Source organism: Emys orbicularis, chromosome 9 (assembly GCF_028017835.1).
Source record: "Emys orbicularis isolate rEmyOrb1 chromosome 9, rEmyOrb1.hap1, whole genome shotgun sequence".
NCBI lineage: Eukaryota > Metazoa > Chordata > Testudines > Emydidae > Emys > Emys orbicularis.
In genome coordinates, this window is record NC_088691.1 from 39250431 (window position 1) to 39269995 (window position 19565).

The 19565-nt window shown below is 49.7% G+C and overlaps 1 protein-coding gene across 1 annotated transcript; it reads left to right on the forward strand.

Moving 5' to 3' along the window:
* Nucleotides 1–125: 125 nt before the first annotated feature.
* On the forward strand, nt 126–18092 carry CSTF2 (cleavage stimulation factor subunit 2). The gene is made up of 15 exons (XM_065410458.1): nt 126–212; nt 3394–3472; nt 3754–3923; nt 4645–4781; nt 5474–5593; nt 5732–5887; nt 6116–6239; nt 6514–6576; nt 7941–8000; nt 8733–8874; nt 9230–9398; nt 9825–10136; nt 15622–15777; nt 16218–16343; nt 17881–18092. Exons 1-14 carry the CDS (start codon nt 155–157, stop codon nt 16338–16340), a joined length of 1869 nt encoding a protein of 622 aa, XP_065266530.1. The 5' UTR covers nt 126–154; the 3' UTR covers nt 16341–16343; nt 17881–18092.
* Nucleotides 18093–19565: the final 1473 nt, after the last annotated feature.

Here is a 19565-nt window from a genome sequence, read left to right on the forward strand (position 1 = left end):
CCTGGTTACGGCTCTGCTCACTCCCGGAAGCGCCCCGGAGCCTTGGCGAGGCTCGAGCGGAACGGAAGTGGCTGTGCTCGTTTCCAGCCGGAGCACGAGGGTGCCGGAAGGGGGGGGGAGAGACTGGAAGCGTTGCACCGGCGGTGGGTGAAGGATGGCGGGGCTGGCAGTGCGGGACCCCGCGGTGGATCGCTCGCTGCGCTCCGTGTTCGGTGAGCAGGAGCCGGGGAGCGAGACCGGGACAGAGACCCCAATACTCCCTCACCCAGCTATGTCACTGGGGGGGCAACGCCCGGGACCCCCCCGGCTCCCGGACCCCCCCCCATATCTGCTTCCCGGACCTCCCTCCCGCCCGCCTCCTCTGCGCCCAAGACACGACCCATCCCGGCTCTCCCCTCTCCACTTCCCAGAGCACGGAATCCCCCCCGGAGCATCCCTCTGCCAGGTGCCCTCCCACCCCCGGTTAGACCCACTGCTCTGGAACAGAGACTCCCCCCAGGGCTTTCCCTCGACAAAGGCCCACAGAGTAGCCCTCCTGTAGAGATCCCCTTCTCCGCCCCTTCCCCACAACCAGGGACCCTTCCATAGAGGCCCACACTCTCTTTCTCTGTGACATCACGGCAGCTTGTTGCAGTGATCATTGTGATGTCGCAATGCTGGTGTCAGAAATGGACCCCCAGAAATAAATAATATGTGTTTCTGAGCAGAATGGGTTCTCAATAAAACTCTTCTCAAACCTCTGCTTGTGCTATCTGTGACTCACCAGATACTGGCTGGAGAGAGATAATACCCACAGCAATGTGATCTCCTGCCCCCAAAGCCTTCCCTGGGGACTGTTGCAGTAAGGGGGAGCAGCACAGAAGAGACCATTGCCTTGTGCATCACATGAAAACCTAAGGCAGGTAGTAAAAGGGAAATTAAGCACACAGTGCAGCCTTGCAAAACAGACATGAAAGTCTACCAGCTCAGGCACTAAAACTCACCTGTTCCTTACTGTAAAGCTGACTTAGAAAGCTAGAGATGCTTTACTTACCCTGAGCAAGTGGTGACTGAAGTGTTGCAAGTGCATAAAGATGCTAAAGTGTCTACGGGGCGTACTATATATAGATATGAACATTTTTTGCTTTCAATATGAAAGCTCTTTTCTGCTGTACTACCTCTTGTGTACAGCTGGTAAAAAATTTCCAAGGAAAAATGCTAGCCGCCTTATTCAGTTCCCAAGTTGTCTGCATGGCAGGGAGTTTGGGATCCCCTGAGAGCCAGGCAACCAAGCAGCCTGCCAGTTAGGCACATCAGGCAGCCAGTGATCCTAGGGAGCTGGGAAGCCAGCCCATCTGCAAGGTGGGGAGCTTGGCAGTGGGCATGTTTCATTGTTTCCCAAACCATTTTTGGGGAATTTCAGTTCTTTTGACTTTTTGTTCTGAATTGGAATGAAAAAAACTTGGAAACTCTTAAGTTTTTTGTGGGATGGAATTTCCGTTTTCCAGAGAGCTCTGTTCTTATGCATGTCACCTGCACAGAGATGTATCATAAGCATCCCTCTATTGTGGGGTTGGTACAGAATGTGGTGTGTTTTTATTTGGTGTAGTGTACCCAGTTTGTATGGACCAAAGGTGTTGATTAATTGGTATTGTATAAGTGGCTTATGCATATGCAAAGTTTTTAAAAGCTGTGATTATTTAATCAGGACAAGGAAGAATTAGACGTGACTAAAAGGGGTTAGTGAAAATTGCAGTACCTCCTTTGCCTTTCCCATTATAAAAGAATGGGTCACTCAAAGTCATAGCAGGTACTCTAGGAACAAACTAAAGAAAATGTCTTTCTGCTGCACATACTCAACTTCTGGGATTTGCAGCTCCAGAGTGTCATGGAGTCACATTGTAGAGGGGTTTTAAAAGGGGCTGGATAATTGTAGGAGATATTGGTTGTTATACAGGCTGAGATGAAGTAATCACATCACATACTTCAGGTCACAGGATAACTACCTGTAGGATTTCCCCTTCCCTCCCTCCAAGTGATGTGCAGAAGGGTGCAATCAGCCTGGTGTGTAACAGGGTTCAGGAGCTGCATTCCTCCGAAGCATCAAGTACTGGCCAGTGATAGTGGAACTGATGGACCAGTGATCTGCTCCTCTATCCGAAATCCAATTTTCCTACTCACGGGGGGTGCAGGCTGTCTCTGAGCCTCCGCCGTGTCATCCTCCTCAGAGCCTTTCTGTGTTCACGTTCTTTGGTCATTGATGTGATGAGTGGAGTTAAAAAGTATACACACAGTTTTTGACTGTTCTGCACTGATTAAGGGCCCGGGCCAAAGTCCAGAGACATCAGTAGATTTTGGATTGGGCCCTGGATGCAGAGACACCTTGGTGTGCTGTGGAAAATCATAGCACTGCCCCTTTACCTTCCTCAACATGGGCCCTTCATACTCCTCAGGCAAATGGAACCACCAAACCTGATTAAACTAAATATTCCACCAATATTTTCACTAAAACAGATAGGAAAAGAGTGGCAGAAAAAGCATGAAATGAGACCTGCCATCCCTCTAATAAAGGGTTAGGAAGATGTCCCAGGCTCGCTGTAGTCCCTGTATTGTACATACCTGTGTCCTGCACTGATTGATACCAGCATGGTAGTAAAAATGGGGAGAAAGAAGGAACTTGCACCAGTATTGCTCCACTGTTTTGTGATTCACTGACCCAGTGTATGACCCACTCATCTGACAAATAAGGTCAGACCTTCTCAGATGGTGATTCCTAACCTTTTCAGGCAAATCTTTCTGTTTGGACTTCAGTAGTACTAGCCATTGCCTGCTATCTCCCATTGGATTATGTACACTCTAAGCTCTCATGGAGCTCTTGGGCTACTCCTAATCCTACTTTTATGAGCACTCTACGCTCCATGGTGGGTTGGGCAGCACAACTGAAAGGGAGGCAGGCAGCTTTGGCATTCTGGAGACCAGAGGCTCATCATTAAGCTTGGGGGAGGGGAAGAGCCTGGTGGACGAGTCCACAACATCCTGAAACATAAGTAGTAGTATCCAGCCCATAATAGGAACCATTATTTTAAGAAACAACTACACACTTTCCTGAAATTCCCTTCTGACCTGTACCTGGGTTGAGGCACATTACCAAAGTCCTAAAATGTGCCCCAGCCTGGATTCTGTACTAGCAATGGGACACTGCACCAACATGAGCATCAGGAGCAATGGTGTATATACACAAAAGTCTGCAGTCCTGCAGCAGATTGCCAGAAACCTGTCTGTGTGTGTGTGTTCATGCAGCCATCCCTGGGTTCATTTCTGTTCTTTCCTGTCTTCTCATGGAGAGATGTTCATGCCTGTGTTTTTTCCTGATACTTGATGTCTGTACTGATATGTTGCTCCCCTCTCCCATAGTGGGGAATATCCCATACGAAGCCACAGAGGAGCAGCTAAAGGACATTTTCTCAGAGGTTGGACCTGTCGTCAGTTTCAGGTGAGAACTGTTTATCTTTTTGGCATCTCCCATAAACAGACAGGTGATCTCAGCTGTAGCCGATTCTGCACTCATCAGCACTCCAGCCACAAGCAGATGGGTCTCAGGCATACTTGGCAGACACAAGCTTTGAATGAGGTAGTTCGTCATCCTGTTGGGGACTGAACAGAGGGTATGGAGATGGCATTACCAGTCAGGAAAATGCTGTGGTATTGTGTAATACTCTCCCCATGTGCCGTACTGCATCTAATGCCTGTGATTCTTTCGGCTTTGCCATCCAGATTGGTGTATGACAGGGAGACAGGCAAACCAAAGGGATATGGCTTTTGTGAGTACCAAGACCAGGAGACAGCGCTCAGCGCCATGCGGAACCTGAATGGGCGTGAGTTCAGCGGGAGGGCGTTGCGTGTGGACAACGCAGCCAGCGAGAAGAATAAGGAGGAACTGAAGAGTGAGTCTGAACTTTGGGTTGAGGGGGTTAATGCTACCATAATGTTTGGCCTAAACCAGCCTTACAAATCTGTAACAAAAATCTACTAGCCAAGACACAAAATCTAGACCCCCACCCGAATCGGGATGAGGTTGACAATGAAAAGCTCACAGATAGCTGATGTGCTGCAGGTAAGATAGCAAGTAGAAGTTTTTGGGGGGATTGTAATTTCCATGACCAGACAAACCCTACCCATACCTGCTTTTTGTGATTAATGAAGCTCCACATTTGACAAAGAGGTATATGAAGAATAGCCACATTATTGTGACATCCAGGGTCCTAGCTCATGTAGGAGACTGTATTGCAGATCTGTGTGAAACAATCTTTCTAGTGAACCATGGCACAGCCCTCAACTCCTAATTGACTTAGTAGGAATTCCGGGCATGTTCAGAGCCCAGACTTTTAGTCAGTGACCCATATACTCTCCAACTGCAGAATGGTGCTCCTGAATCTGTGTTTCAAAAGTACATTTCCCTCCCTCCTGCTTGTGAAGATGCAGCTGTGAGTACATCATCCTTGAGTTATTGGCCTTTCAGCTGAAGGGGTCAGTGCGAGAAAGCACCAGCAATTGTTCTGGTGACTCCTGTGATGTGAAATGAGACTGAGACCAGCAGCTTAGGGTTCCCAGGACACTTGTGTGTTTAACCTTTCCTCTTTGTCTTCCCCTCTCTATCCCTGCCAGGCTTGGGCACAGGTGCCCCTATCATAGAGTCACCATATGGAGATCCTATAAATCCTGAAGATGCTCCTGAGTCTATCAGCAGAGCAGTTGCCAGCCTGCCGCCTGAACAGATGTTTGAGCTGATGAAGCAGATGAAGGTGAGTGGGAGCGAAGTGGCTGGAACCAAGTCACGAACTTGCAACCGTGGTCTTACAGTGCAGAATAACCCCACCCCCATCACACGAAAAAACAGGCAGCAGCAGTTCCTCACTCACAACTCTGTGACATTGTCACTCCTGTTAATGCCTCGTATGTGCCACTGCTGCTGCAGGGTAGAATGGTCCAGAGGGTCAATCAGTATCTGGGGTGCTGCCATGAGGAATATAAGCAGGTTGGACGAGGACGTGAGCTGGTCTAACAGCTGGACTTGCTGTTGTGGAGAGCTGGGCTGTCTAGTGTCCTACTTCCCTATTTGCACTCCTTGGTTTGGCTAATACTGTGGACATTGGAGAAGAGGAGATGATCATGGACAATAGGATGTGGATCAGGCACATTTTTATGAGCAGCCTGAGCTGTGTGATTTCATTATTAACTGTCCTTGTGTTTCAGACAGTCCACAGCATGAGTCTCTCAGGTGCATTATTGGTTGTTTTATTAACCATGCCAACACCGTGTAACGTACCAGGCAAATGAAGCAAAACGCTCCTCCCTTTGAGATATTGCCATTCCTGCATTTCCAGAAACATCGCTGCCCCCATGGGGTTGCAGCAACAGTTATCAGCGAAGGGCTTAATACTGCACAGCAGCAGCGAGGCCCATTGAGAGCTCTGATCTGTGTGTTGCTCTTTAGTTGTGTGTGCAGAACAGCCCTCAGGAGGCACGGAACATGCTGCTCCAGAACCCTCAGCTGGCATATGCCCTGCTCCAGGCCCAAGTGGTGATGAGGATCGTCGATCCAGAGATTGCTCTGGTATGTATGATCCCGCTCCTCAGTCTGGGATCGACGGGGACACTTGTCTGGAGAGGTGGGGCTGTGGGTGGATTCCAGGAATGGCCATGTCTAGTTGGTGCATGCACAACTTCTTTCTCCTCCATCTTCTGCCCTTAGAAAATTCTGCATCGTCAGACCAGTGTTCCACCTCTGATTCCAGGCAACCCACAGCCAGTTCCAGGGCCCGGGCCTGGTCCTGGACCCGGGCCTGGTCCAGGTCCTAATGCACAGATGAACCAGCAGAATCCCCCATCGTCCCAGCCACAGCCCATAGTAAGAATCTGTTTGTTCAACCCACATTATTGAGATGGAGGTTAAGGGTGTGAAGTCTCCATGTGGAAGATGTAGGTGTGTGTTGTTGAGAAGGCTTCTCAGTGTGAAACCCTGGTGTGTGTGGGAGCGTTGTGAGGAGGGGTTCTCCGCCTGCAACCCTGGTGCAGTGGGCGATGCTCATGTCTGTTGGTGAGAAGGGGCTCTCAATGTGATTTCTTCCCTCTACAGGGTGGCATGCATGTAAACGGAGCTCCTCCTCTGATGCAGCCTCCTATGCAGGGTGGAGTGCCAGCCCCAGGACAGATGCCAGCCTCCGTAGCCGGCCCAGGCCCTGGCCCCTTGGCTCCTGGAGGTGAGCTCCGTGAGCATGTCTGAACTGCAAACTATAAAAGTTTTCCAAAGCTTCTGCAGGGACAACATGCCCCATGAGTACGGGGGCCTTGCAGGCTTTTAAGAGAGGCAGTTGCAACTGGAGGGCATCACTCTGTCTCTACGGCCTGTTAGGCCAGGTGGAAATCTGTCTGCCAGTGGCAGGGTGGGGCGTCTTTATAGGAGCAGAATAGTGAGGTCTGTGGGGACAGATAACCAGAGAGAGGGGTTGTGAGTTCTCTGCTGTTCCCTCCCAGGTGGAATGCAGCCTCAAGTCGGGATGCCAGGAGGTGGACCAGTGCCCTTGGAACGTGGACAAGGTAAACCAGATGTCAGTTAATCCATGTTTGATGCAACGTGTCATAGGGATACCTATTTCCAGGCCAGGACGTTGAGACGTTCAAGGCCACATGCCAGCAGAGTTGTTGACGGAGCAGGGAAGCCCCCCCGAGCTAACTGAATGTGTAAAAGTTTTCCCAGCCTGTCTGTGTGCACCTGTCCTTCTGTCTGTGTGTGAGTATAGTGAGCAGGGAGAGTGATTCCTTCTCCAGTAACTCTCCTTCTGGTACTTTGCATGTCCAGGTGTGGGCGAGCCAGCCTGTTGCCTGCTATTTGCTACTGTTGAGTCTCCTGTGCTTTCTTTTGCTTGTCCAGGAGAGGGAGCAGTAGCTTTTCTTTTGCACAGAATAGTGATGTGTGTGGAGTGATGATCAAAGCAGAGTATGTTTCTATGGAGATGTTTTGCGTAGTCCTCCCTCCCTATGTGGAAGGCTGTACACCAGTGTCTTGGAATGAGATTTAATGCAATTAGACAGTTAAAGTGGGGACATCTCATTGTCCAGTAGCCCCAGTTTATCACAACAAAGGGATCCCTGTTCTTTCATATTGTGGGACATGGGGGGAGTGAATATCCTCCCTCAGCCTTCTAACAGAACATGGTAAATTCCTTTTGGGATCTCATATTTTTACATACCTTAAAAGCAGCTGAATCTGAGAGAGGCTTGTTGTGATTTCACCTTTGGGTCCTTCACCCCCATTAACAGCCCCAGTGCCTCCCCACTGCTGCCAGAGCTTTGCCAAGAAGCAACCACATGAAATAATTCTTAGCAGCTTTTCCTGCTGTTTTCAGGGCTTTGAATAGCAGTGATGAAACTGAACCAGACTTTTGTTAATTTCTGTGTCTGCTTGGGGAAGCTCTGAGCAGAGGCAGTGGAGCTGTCTCCTGCGCACTCAGGCACAGCCTGACCACCTCATGCTGCCTCCCACTTACAGAAGGTTATTCTGAAACTGTAAGGGCTACAAATGTAATATATTTTAAATGAAAGTGTAAATGCAACAGAACTTGATGGTGTAGGTCCCTGTCCCCTCCGCCACACAGTGACCGGGGAAAATAGTGCCTAGGTGAGTGGGCTTTTCAAGACATGCAGAAGAGACCATCCTCCTCACAGGACTGGCGTTCGATGGTCTCCGTCCAGTGGGAAGATCTGACAAAGCCAGGCCTGCAAGATTGGCAGCATCTCTTTAAAATAAGCTGTCTGATTCTGTGGGAGCCTGCCTTACGAGGAACGAGCTCACTCCGCTGAGGCAAAGGAGTCTGTGCAGCACTAGTGGGTCTGTGGTGTGTGTGTGCACGTGCGCTATTTATGTGTCTGCTCTTTTCCCTCTTTTCCTGCTGCTCACCCAGGAAACCTGCAGCTCTCGCCCGTGGGACCTGCCAGGCCTGCATCTATTGAGCGAGTTCAAGGTATCCATGACAGCTGACAGCTCCCTTTGTCACGGGGCTTAGTGTGGAATGCATGGAAAAAGCCTGGACTTCAGCACTAGGGTTCTCTTCACTTGGGGTCGTGGGACTGCTCTGTGTAGTCTGCCCAGTGTGGAAGTGAACACTTGTCAAAGGCAGAGCTGCCCCCAGTGTAGGAGGAGAGACTAGCCTAGGGTTCTGCATAGAGGGGTAGGAGATTAACCCAGTACATGTGGAAACAGACAGGAGAGAGGAGGCCATCCAGGCTCATGCTCGGCTTTTGGACCTCATGGACGTGGGGTGACCGGGTTTGATCTGGGCTGTCTAGGCTCACAGCTGACCTTGTGACTCACGCTGGGTGTGACCAGACTTGTTGGTAGTTATTGTGATCTTGGTTCTCGACTTTTGTCAACAAGCCATGGCAGTCGCTGTGGGGGACAGGAAGGTCTGAACTTAGCACTGAGGTTACCTGCTTCTGTGAGCTGCAGTGTTGTCTATGGGAAGATTTCCTTCCTGTTTGCTGTGCATCGCTTCAAGCCACATCGTGGACAGCAGTGTTGACTCTGTCCAAAACCAGTGTGTGTCTGTGAGCTACAGGGAGCACTGGGGATGGGATTCGGTTGCATCTCACTGCCAGGGGCAACAGGAGTGGTGCTGTCTCACAGGAGGACTTTGGTGTGATTGTTCTTGCCAATGCTTGACCTCAGTAATTTCCCTTGCTTGCCTCCCTGGCAGTGCCCATGCCGGACCCGAGGGCCCCTATGCAGCGTGGACCATTACCTGCTAGCGGCCCACCACCCCGGGGCCTTCTGGGAGATGCCCCAAATGACCCACGTGGAGGGACCCTGCTTTCAGTTACTGGAGAAGTGGAGCCCAGGTGAGTGGGCCAGAGGATGAATTGGTACCAATCTGAGCTTTTGAGGCTCTGACTCCCCGCCTCTTGTGGTCGGAGTGTTGGTTAAGTGGCACTGCCTGCCGGGTGAACTGCTGGGTCCCATGCTGGCGATCCAGGTACACATAGCTGTGCAGCAGGAAGGGAGGATGGTATTTGTGGCCATTCAGACTGACTAGGCGAGGTGGAAACATTAGCATCCATCCCTATGTGCCAAACTCCCGCACTTTCTGTGCAGCTGGCTTTGTGCTTTTGTCAAAATACTGTACCTGCTCGGTGCCAAGCTTGTGTCCGATTCACCTTTCTCCTTCTGCTCTGTTTTCCTTCTCTCTCTCTACAGAGGTTACCTTGGGCCACCCCACCAGGGTCCACCCATGCACCATATGCCCGGCCATGACAATCGTGGCCCACCCCCACATGAAATGAGGGGAGGACCAATGGGAGAACCCAGGCCACTGATGGGAGAACCTAGAGGGCCTTTGATGGATGCTCGAGGTGAGAGGGTGGCTGTAAATGAAACGTGAAATGACCAAGAGAGGAGCCGGTTACCCAGGGATGTGAGGAAAACGGGAAGGTGGGACATTTCAGCAGTGAAGTGAGATGCAGAGAAAGTTACACAGGGTTGGAGGGAGGCACTGGGGGGAGGGGGAGGTGTAGTTACACAGGGCAAGGGGAGGAGAAGTTCAAATTTGTCATTTTCCAAAAGCAGGTGCCGTTCACACACCGTTCCTGACCCGTCTTGGTTTTCTGCCAGTCATTAAACCAAAGGAGGCTTAACTTTCAAAAGTGGGTCTATGCCCCCAACATTCTCCCACACACAATTCCCTTCCAGTGGTTTGCTTATGGCATGTTTTTTCTCTGCAGGTGGAAGAGATCCCAGGGGCATGGAACCGAGAGGGATGGAGCCCAGAGGGATGGAACCGAGAGGGATGGAGCCCAGGGGCATGGAACCGAGAGGGATGGAGCCCAGGGGCATGGAACCGAGAGGGATGGAGCCCAGGGGCATGGAACCGAGAGGGATGGAGCCCAGGGGCATGGAACCGAGAGGCATGGAGCCCAGGGGCATGGAGCCCAGAGGGATGGAGCCCAGAGGCATGGATGCCAGAGGAATGGAACCCAGAGGGATGGAACCCAGAGGGATGGAGCCCAGGGGTCCTGGCCCCAACCCAAGGGGCCCAATGCCTGGTGGAATTCAAGGACCTGGGCCACTTAACTTGGGAGCAAGTGGCCCTCAGGGACCTAGACAGGTACACACAGCGTCTTCTGCTTTAGTCTTAATCTGATAGATAACAACAAGCACTTAGTGGCAGGGTTCTAGGTGATGTCAATTCTTTAACAGCCTGCATTCCACTTGTAATGCTAACCGGCTGACCAGGCCTACCAGCAAACCCCAAGGAATTGATAGCATTCCCCCTCCCAAGGGATCCTAGGTCAGGGCATCCCCTGCTAGCTAGCACCAGGGTATTACCATGTGGGCTGCAGGGACCTGGGGCTGCTGGCTCTTGTCCGAGTTATAACACACGTGCCAACCTGCATCGTTCTCCTGACCCCTCTTGTGTGGAACTCACAATACATATAGGTGAGGTTTGGAAAAAGTGTAGGGACCCCCAGGCCACTTCGGCCCCTCGGCCTCTTCCTGTGACTTGCCCTCTCCTCTGCCAGGCCTAACCATGGTGCACTGGGGGGGGGGGGGGGGCATGTTTTCCCTTTTGCTCTTCTCGCTCTGCCCCTGCCATGTTTCCAGCTCTGCTAGCTTGAGGGAGCCACGTACTGAGCCAGGACGTTTCTGCGGGGAGCAGCACTTCTGGGGAGCAGGCCAGCTCACCTGCACTCCTCAGGCAATAGCGAGTGCCTCACACTTGTTGACAGATTTCTCCTCAAATCCCTGCTGTAAGGTAGGGGAATGCAGTCCCATTCCATGAAGAGAATTGAGGCACAGGGAGACTAAGGGCCAGATTTTTAGAGGTGTTTAGGTCCTATTGATTTCAGTGGGAGTTAGGTGTCTAAAGACCTGTACAAGTTAAAAAGCTAAAAAGTGACAAGTTTTTAAAGTGCTTATATACAAATGATAGAAGTATAATAATAATAATATGGGGGAACTAGAGTGCCTCATATTAAATGAGGATATTGATATAATAGGCATCACGGAAACTTGGAATGACGATAATCAATGGGACACAGTAATACCAGGGTACAAAATATATTGGAAGGACAGAATAGGTCAGGGGTGGGCAAACTTTTTGGCCCGAGGGCCACATCGGGGTGGGGAAATTGCATGCAGGGCTATGAATGTAGAGCTGGGGCAGGGCGTTGGGTTGCGGGAGGGAATGCAGGGTATGGGAGGGGGTGTGGTGTGCAGGAAAGGGCTCAGGGCAAGGGGTTGGGGCAGAGACAGGGTGCAGGGCGTACAAGGGGGCTCAGGGAAGGGTGTTGGGGTGCAGGAAGGAGTGCAGGGTGCGGCAGGGGGTTGGGGTGCAGGCAGGGTGCTCAGGGCAGGGGAATGGGGTGCAGGAGGGAGTGCAGGGGGTTAGGGTGCAGGCAGGGGGCTCAGGGCAGGGGGTTGGGATGCGGGGTGCAGGAGGGGTTCGGGGTGGGGGCTCCTGCACGGCGCCACTTACCTGCAGCGGCTCCGGGCTGGCAGTGGAGTGCAGCGGGGCCAGGGCAGGCTCCCTGCCTGCCTTGGCCCCGGCCCCGGCCCTGGCCTTGCACCACTCCGGGAAGCGGCCAGCACCATGTCCCTACAGCCCCTAGGGGAGGGGGAGCAGAGGGCTCCACGCGCTACCCTTGCCTGTGGGTACCTCCCCCGAAACTCCCATTGGCCGCGGTTCCCCATTCCCGGCCAATGGGAGCTTTGTGGGAGGTACCCACAGGCAAGGGCAGCGCACGGAGCCCTCTGCCCCCCCTTCACCAGGGGCTGCAGGGACGTGGTGTCGTCCGCTTCTGGGAGCGGTGCGGGGCCCGCAGTGCCATGGGGGTGGCAATCCCACGGGCTGGATCCAAAGCCCTGAGGGGCCGGATCCGGCCTGTGGGCTGTAGTTTGCCCACCCCTGGAATAGGTCGTGCTGGTGGGGGAGTGGCACTATATGTGAAAGAAAGCGTAGAATCAAATGAAGTAAAAATCTTAAATGAACCAAACTGTACCATAAAATCTCAATGGATAGTGCTACGGATTGCTGTACCCAACCCAAGCGTGGAGGCCTGTTTTTTTCCACAGTTTTTTTTTTTCCAAGTCACGGCACCAAATTGTGGAAGAAAACAGGCCTTCACGCTTGGGTTGGGTACAGCAAGTCAGAGACAGTCTTTATTCTCAAGCAATTGCAAAGAGGAGAGAGAGCACACTGGCAGGGATTCACCCTGTCCAGGCAGGTCTCTGATACATAAACAATTAGAGCAAGCTTTTATACCTTTTTGTTACATATAATAATGAGCAACAGCTGCATTTTGTTATCCATATTTCTTCCTGATATCTCACTTTTCTCATTAATTTCTGCTACAGTCTAGATTCCATTCTTATCTAACACAAGGTCAAAACAGTATCTCTTACTGTCTGTTCCCATTCGCTTTCTCGCTTTCTACCCGCCTAGGTCCTGCCTTCAAGTCTCGCGTTATTAGAGTCAGTGTCTGCCTGACTTTGTTAGCCTGACTCTTGCTCTGTTCCTAGAGACCAACTAAGATCTCTATGTTCAAATTCCCTTTATCCCTTTCTCCACTTCCACAATAGTAATTCCATGCTCTAATCATGAGAATATAGCAGTAGGGATATATTACGAACCACCTGACCAGGATGGTGATAGTGACTGTGAAATGCTCAGGGAGATTAGAGAGGCTATACAAATAAAAAAATCAATAATAACAATGGGGGGGGGGGGATTTCAACTATCCCCATATTGACTGGGTACATGTCACCTCAGGACGGGCTGCAGAGATAATGTTTCCTGACAGTTAAAGTGACTGCTTCTTGGAGCAGCTACTCTTGGAACCCACAAGAGGAGAGGCAATTCTTAATTTAGTCCTAAGTGGAGCACAGGATCTGGTCCAAGAGGTGAATATAGCTGGACCGTTTGGTAATAGTGACCATAATATAATTAAATTTAACATCCTTGTGGTGGGGAAAACACCACAGCAGCCCAACACTGTAGCATTTAATTTCAGAAATCCCTGCAAGCTGCATGGAAACTTTTTAAAGACCCCATAATAGAGGCTCAACTTAAATGTGTACCCCAAAGTAAAAAAACAGAGAACCAAAAAAATGCCACTGTGGCTAAACAACAAAGTAAAAGAGGCAGTGAGAGGCAAAAAGGCATCCTTTAAAAAGCGGAAGTTAAATCCTGGTGAGGAAAATAGAAAGGAGCATAAATTCTGGCAAATGAAGTGTAAAAATATAATTAGGAAGGCCAAAAAAGAATTTGAAGAACAGCTAGCCAAAACCTCAAAAAGTAATAGCAAAACATTTTTTAAGTACATCAGAAGCAGGAACTAAACAACCAGTGGGGCCACTGGATGATCGAGATGCTAAAGGAGCACTCAAGGATGATAAGGCCATTGCAGAGAAACAAAATTAATTTTTTGCTTAGGTTTTCACGGCTGAGGATGTGAGGGAGATTCCCAAACCTGAGCCATTCTTTTTAGGTGACAAATCTGAGGAACTGTCCCAGATTGAGGTGTCTTTTGAGGAGGTTTTGGAACAAATTGATAAACTAAACAGTAATAAGTCACCAGGACCAGATGATATTCACCCAAGAGGTCTGAAGGAACTCAAATGTGAAATTGCAAAACTACTAACTGTAGTTTGTAACCTATCATTTAAATCAGCTTCTGGACCAATTGACTGTAGGATAGCTAATGTGACGCCAATTTTTAAAAAGGGCTCCAGAGGTGACCCCAGTAATTACAGGCCGGTAAGCTTGACTTCTGTACTGGGCAAACTGGTTGAAACTATAGTAAAGAACAAAATTGTCAGACACCTAGATTAACATAATTTATTGGGGAAGAGTCAAAATGGTTTTTGTAAAGGGAAATCATGCCTCACCAATCTACTAGAATTCTTTGAGGGGACCAACAAGCATGTGGACAAGGGGGATCCAGTGGATATAGTGTACTTAGATTTTCAGAATGCCTTTGACAAGTCCCTCACCAAAGGCTTTTAAGCAAAGTAAGCTGTCATGGGATAAGAGGGATGGTCCTCTTATGGATTGGTAACTGGTTAAAAGATAGGAAACAAAGGGTTGGAATAAATGGTGAGTTTTCAGAATGGAGAGAGGTAAATAGTGGTGTCCCCCAGGGGTCTGTACTGGGAACAGTCCTATTCAACTTATTCATAAATGATCTGGGAAAAGGGGTAAACAGTGAGGTGGCAAAATTTGCAGATGATACAAAACAATTCAAGATAGTTAAGTCTCAGGCAGACTGTGAAGAGCTACAAAAGGATGTCTCAAAACTGGGTGACTGGGCAACAAAATGGCAAATGAAATTTAATGTTGATAAATGCAAAGTAATGCACATTGGAAAACATAATCCCAACTATACATATAAAATTATGGGGTCTAAATGAGCTCTTACCACTCAAGAAAGAGATCTTGGAGTCGTGGATAGTTCTCTGAAAACATCCACTCAATGTGCAGCAGCAGTCAAAAAAGCAAACAGAATGTTAGGAATCATTAAGAAAGGGATAGATAAGAAGACAGAAAATATCATATTGCTTCTTTATAAATGCATGATACGCCCACATCTTGAATACTGTGTGCATATGTGGTTGTCCCATCTCAAAAAAGATATATTGAAATTGGAAGATGTTCAGAAAAGGGCAACAAAAATGATTAGGAACATGGAACGGCTGCCATATGAGGAGAGATTAATAAGACTGGGACTTTTCAGCTAGGAAAAGAGACGACTAAGGGGGGATATGATAGAGGTCTACAAATCATGACTGGTGTGGAGAAAGTAACTAAGGAAGTGTTATTTACTCCTCATAACACAAGAACTAGGGGTCACCAAATGAAATTAATAGGCAGCAGGTTTAAAACAAACAAAAGGAAATATTTTTTCACACAACACACAGTCAACCTGTGGAACTCCTTGCCAGAGGATGTTGTGAAGGCCAAGACTATATAACAGGGTTCAAAAAAGAGCTAGATAAGTTCATGGAGGGTAGGTCCTTCAATGGCTATTAGCCAGGATGGGCAGGGATAGTGTCACTAGCCTCTGTTTGTCAGAAGCTAGGAATGGGCGACAGGGGATGGATCACTTGATTATTACCTGTTCTGTTCATTCCCTCTGGGGCACCTGGCATTGGCCACTGTCGGAAGACAGGATACTGGACTAGATGGACCTTTGGTCTAACCCAGTATGGCCATTCTAACATTCAAGTCTGGCCCCAAGTGACTTGCCTAAGATCACAAGGGTGTTGATGACAGAGCTCGGAACTGAACCCAACTGCCCTTAGTCGAATCCAGCGTCTTAGCCACAAGGCCAGCCTTCCTCCGGGAGGCTGTTATTGCCAGGGTTACATGGACTAAGATCTCTTGAACTTGGGGGGCCTATTTCCTTGTTCCTCATGGCACCCCACTTTCAGGCCTCATCTGGGCATAGGTATTAATCTTTCATGGTGCCAGGGACTTGTTATCTGCTTTACGTTCTAGTGCATGCATTGTGCTTTCCATGACTGAATCCAGACTATTCACAGTTCTACAAGAGCAGAGGGGCCCAGCTCATCCCATCTCTTTGTGCCCACAGGTTCCCAACATGCCAGGGGCAGGCATACAAGGAGGTGGTATGCCAGGGGCAGGCATACAAGCAGGAGCCATGCCAGGGGCGGTGGTACAAGGAGCTGGCCAGCCAGGAGGCTTTAGCCCTGGGCAGAACCAGGTCACCCCCCAAGATCATGAGAAGGTGAGTAAACAAAGGGCAACTCAGGCTCGGAGGGAGGAGATGGAGGCTGGATACCCCATTGCCGTGGGAATGAACTCAGCGCTCCTTCTCTCTGGCACAGCAAGAGTCTCCAAGTCTTGTAGTTTCTGTGCTGGGGCCAACTCAGCCTGGGGAGTTAATGCTCCTGCAGCTTTCCAGGAGAATGTTCATAAGCAGCAGCAAGGCGGGTGGTTTGAAACTTTTCCTGTAGGTGTGGCCAGTGAGCCAGGTCCTTTCAGCTGATGAGAGTTTATACTGCTCCTGCTCTTTGCCTTCCTCCTGTCTCCTCCTTCCCTCCCTCCAGCAGCCTGGTCTCTGGAGAACTTCCTCTTTACTGGCTTTTCTGTAACCCTTTGCTGCCCTCTTCCTCTTGGGAAATTGCTCTTGCACATGGTGTTGCAGATCCTCACCTCTCTCCACAGGCTGCCCTGATCATGCAGGTTCTCCAGCTGACTGCGGACCAGATCGCCATGTTGCCCCCCGAGCAAAGGCAAAGCATCCTTATCCTAAAGGAGCAGATCCAGAAATCCACTGGGGCTCCATGACAGGTGAGATGGGATGGAGGCTGCATTACTGCAGCCAGGGAGGGGCGAGGCTGTAGCCAGAAAGGTGATGGGACAGCTTGTATGAACTAAGGGGGTGAGGAAAGTATGGAGAGCAGTGTGAAATGGAGAAGACCCCCTAACCCTGCCATTGAATTCGATGCCCTATGGCCTGCCCTGGTTAGGTGCCACACATTCTCCCATGCGTTGTAGCAGTGGTTCTCAACCGGGGGTACCCAGGTCTTCCAGGGGGTACATCAACTCATCTAGGTATTTGCCTAGTTTTACAACAGGCTACATAAAAAGCACTAGCGAAGTCAGTACAAACTAAAATTTCACTCAATGACTTGTTTATACTGTACTATACACTGAAATGTAAGTACAATATTTATATTCCAATTGATCTATAATTATATGGTAAAAATGAGAAAGTCAGCAATTTTTCAGTACTAGTGTGATGTGACACTTGTATTTTAATGTCTAATTTTGTAAGCAAGTAGTTTTTAAATGAGGTGAAACTTGGGGTATGCACGACAAATCAGACTCCTGCCAGGAGTACTGGAAAGGTTAAGAGCCACTTTATTATAGGGTTGCCTAGTTAGGTGTGTTGTAGGGAGGGTCACTCCTCTCTCTGGTGCATCTCCAGCGATTTCTGTGTCAGGCAGGTACTGGGTTAGGGCTGGTCTGTTCCAGTGTGGCCAGCCTTGTGGCACTGTAGCTAACCCAGCCCTCACCTTACAGCTTTCACAATAAACACACATACTCCTGTAAGCAAGAGATGGGGCATGGCCTCGCTCTGCCTCTGATTCACTGTATGATCTGGGGCCAGTCACATCACACTGTGCCTTAGTTTCCCCTCTGTAAAGCAGGGTGCTAGTTACACCCCCCAGTGTCACCCAATGAAGGCTGGTAGCAGGTGAAGCTGGAAGCTGCTGCTGACATACTGGATATGCTGACTCTCAGCTAGCCCCTTGCTCTTTCGCTCTCCCCGAGGTTCTTTGGGCCTCTCCAGACAGGCCAGCCTCGGTTTAGCTGTTACAGCTCTAGGGGATGGGCCCCACTTAATCCTGCCCAGGGAAGTGTATGGGCTTTGCTCCCTGCTTGTGGCGGGAGGGGAGGCTCAGAGCGCTCCTGCAGCTGTTGGGTGGGAGGCCATGGGCAGCACGCTCCTGTGTTGCATGTCATATGGACGGCTGAGGGGCTAGACCGGGCAGTGGGATCCGTGTGTGCATTGCTGGACTGTATTCAGCTGTCCTGGAGAGAGCAGCAACAGTGGCCAGTGGTGCCCAGCAAAACCCTGTGTCTGCAGCCACTGTGCTAAATCTCTTTAAAGGAGGGGTATCTCCTTTCACAAGGCTGTGGAAATGCAGGAGGGTTGCTCCTTGAGGAGCTGCCCTTTGTGCTGTGGGAAATTCCCATTGGCTGGGCCAGGGCCTGTAAGGACACATTCCATTATTTCTCCTGGGAATGCAGAATGTCCTGGCTTGGGCACCAGGTCTTGTGCACTCCCCTCAAATATCCCTCTTATTTTTGCATGTTTTAGAAGACCCTTGATGACCCTGAAGATCCAGACCTGTGGGATGGAGGAGGCACCCAAGGCAGCAGCTTCACTTCATCACAGTCTGACCTGGTGCAGCCATCAGGGGAAGGGTTCCCCCTTCTTCCCACCCAGCATAACCCCCGTACTTTTCATTCTGTGTTTTGTGTGTGTGTTTTACAGTATTTGAAATAAACTTGGAGGAGGATTTGAGTACAGTTCACGACTCTACCTGATACTGCCTCCAACGGGCGCCTCTTTCTGTGCCTGACTCAGAAGCACTAGAGATGGCAAAGGCCTCTGGGTCGCTCGTGTGAGCCCTTCACCTGGCCAGGCATGATGGCCTCTCTCCAGTATAGTCAGGGAATTCCTTCATCTGGTGCAGCATGTCCTGGCTCCAGGACTGATCATTAGTCACTTTGTTCCTGCAGACACCAAGCTCCATGTTTCCCAGCCTTGTTCCCTTAACCACACAGGAGGTTTCTTACAGGCTGATCTGTGCTCAACATGCCTCTTCCTAAAGGGGATGGAGGGAGAAAGAGATGGTCCCTCTAGGCAGCTTGTTGCTATTTGCTGAACAGATGAGATGCTGCTGTTATTACTTGCAGTCTCTGGCAGAAGATACTCAATAAACTGGCGTGTCTGGAGAAGGCTGGTGCACTGAAATCGTTATCTGGGGAGTGTGACAAGGGACAGTTAGGCCAGCCTGACCACTGTGGTGGGACAAAGAGCCGGGTCTGTATTATGTCTGATCTACTGAGTTTCATACATGTGGCCTCTGAGGAGTGAAAGGGGCATGAGGTGAAGATGTCCTCTTACCAAGAATGTCCCAGTTGATCTGGAGACCTTGCCAGGCATCAACTGGCCCCACTAAAAATGCCCACAGCTGTGTCATTTTTCTTTCATTAACAACCCCATCAGTGAGAAAAAAAACATTTCAAACAGTTCATGGCAACCCCCCATTTAAGCGGTAAGGTCTTTTGTGATAGCAGGCAGGTGGGAACATTTGGGCCACAGGCACTTTGGCAAGATTTATGAGGCACCCTTACCAAAGCACCTGTGATGAAAATGTATGGGTCGCACTTGTCTGATTGAAGTTTGTCTTGGGCATTTCTTTCAGTGAATTGTGTGCTGGTGTAAGACACTGAATTGCAGCATTGGAGCACTCTGCCCACAACTGGGTGCAGCACAGGAAGCTGCAGTGCAACTGTTCCCACAACAGCCCTTACGCTTGTGCACATCCTTCTGTGGAAGATCTCCTATGGGGCTGAAATGGGTAGCTTATCTTTCAGTCCTACCCAGCCTGACATGAAAAATGCCATAGTGGATTGCTCAGCCCCTTGCTCTCAACTGGCAAATCAGCTGTGGCTGCTGTATCATTTAAGATATCTTCCATTCCTGGTAATATGTTTTTCTTCTTTCTGGATACATTCAAGCAGGTTTCCTTTCTGTGAGTCACTCTCAATCGGGTTGTTAAACCTTTCTGCTGTGGCTACTGGATGACAGAATATTAAAGGGTTCTGCTCACAATGTCACCAAACAGAACAGCTGTGATGGGAGAGTAGGTGGCAATTTGACTTTACTACTCTTTGTTTTTTACAGTTAGCGCAGGCAGAGCACAGGTTCAACAGACACTGTCAGGCACTAGGTAAATGCTCTGCATTTGCATCTTAAATTGAACAGAATGGTTC

Bases quoted from the DNA above. Each gene is read 5' to 3' on its own strand.
- CSTF2 (XM_065410458.1), top strand. From the start codon at position 155: ATGGCGGGGCTGGCAGTGCGGGACCCCGCGGTGGATCGCTCGCTGCGC. The intron at 213-3,393 runs GTGAGCAGGAGC...CCTCTCCCATAG, and splicing joins CTCGCTGCGCTCCGTGTTCG to TGGGGAATATCCCATACGAA. The intron at 5,888-6,115 runs GTAAGAATCTGT...TTCCCTCTACAG, and splicing joins CGTCCCAGCCACAGCCCATA to GGTGGCATGCATGTAAACGG.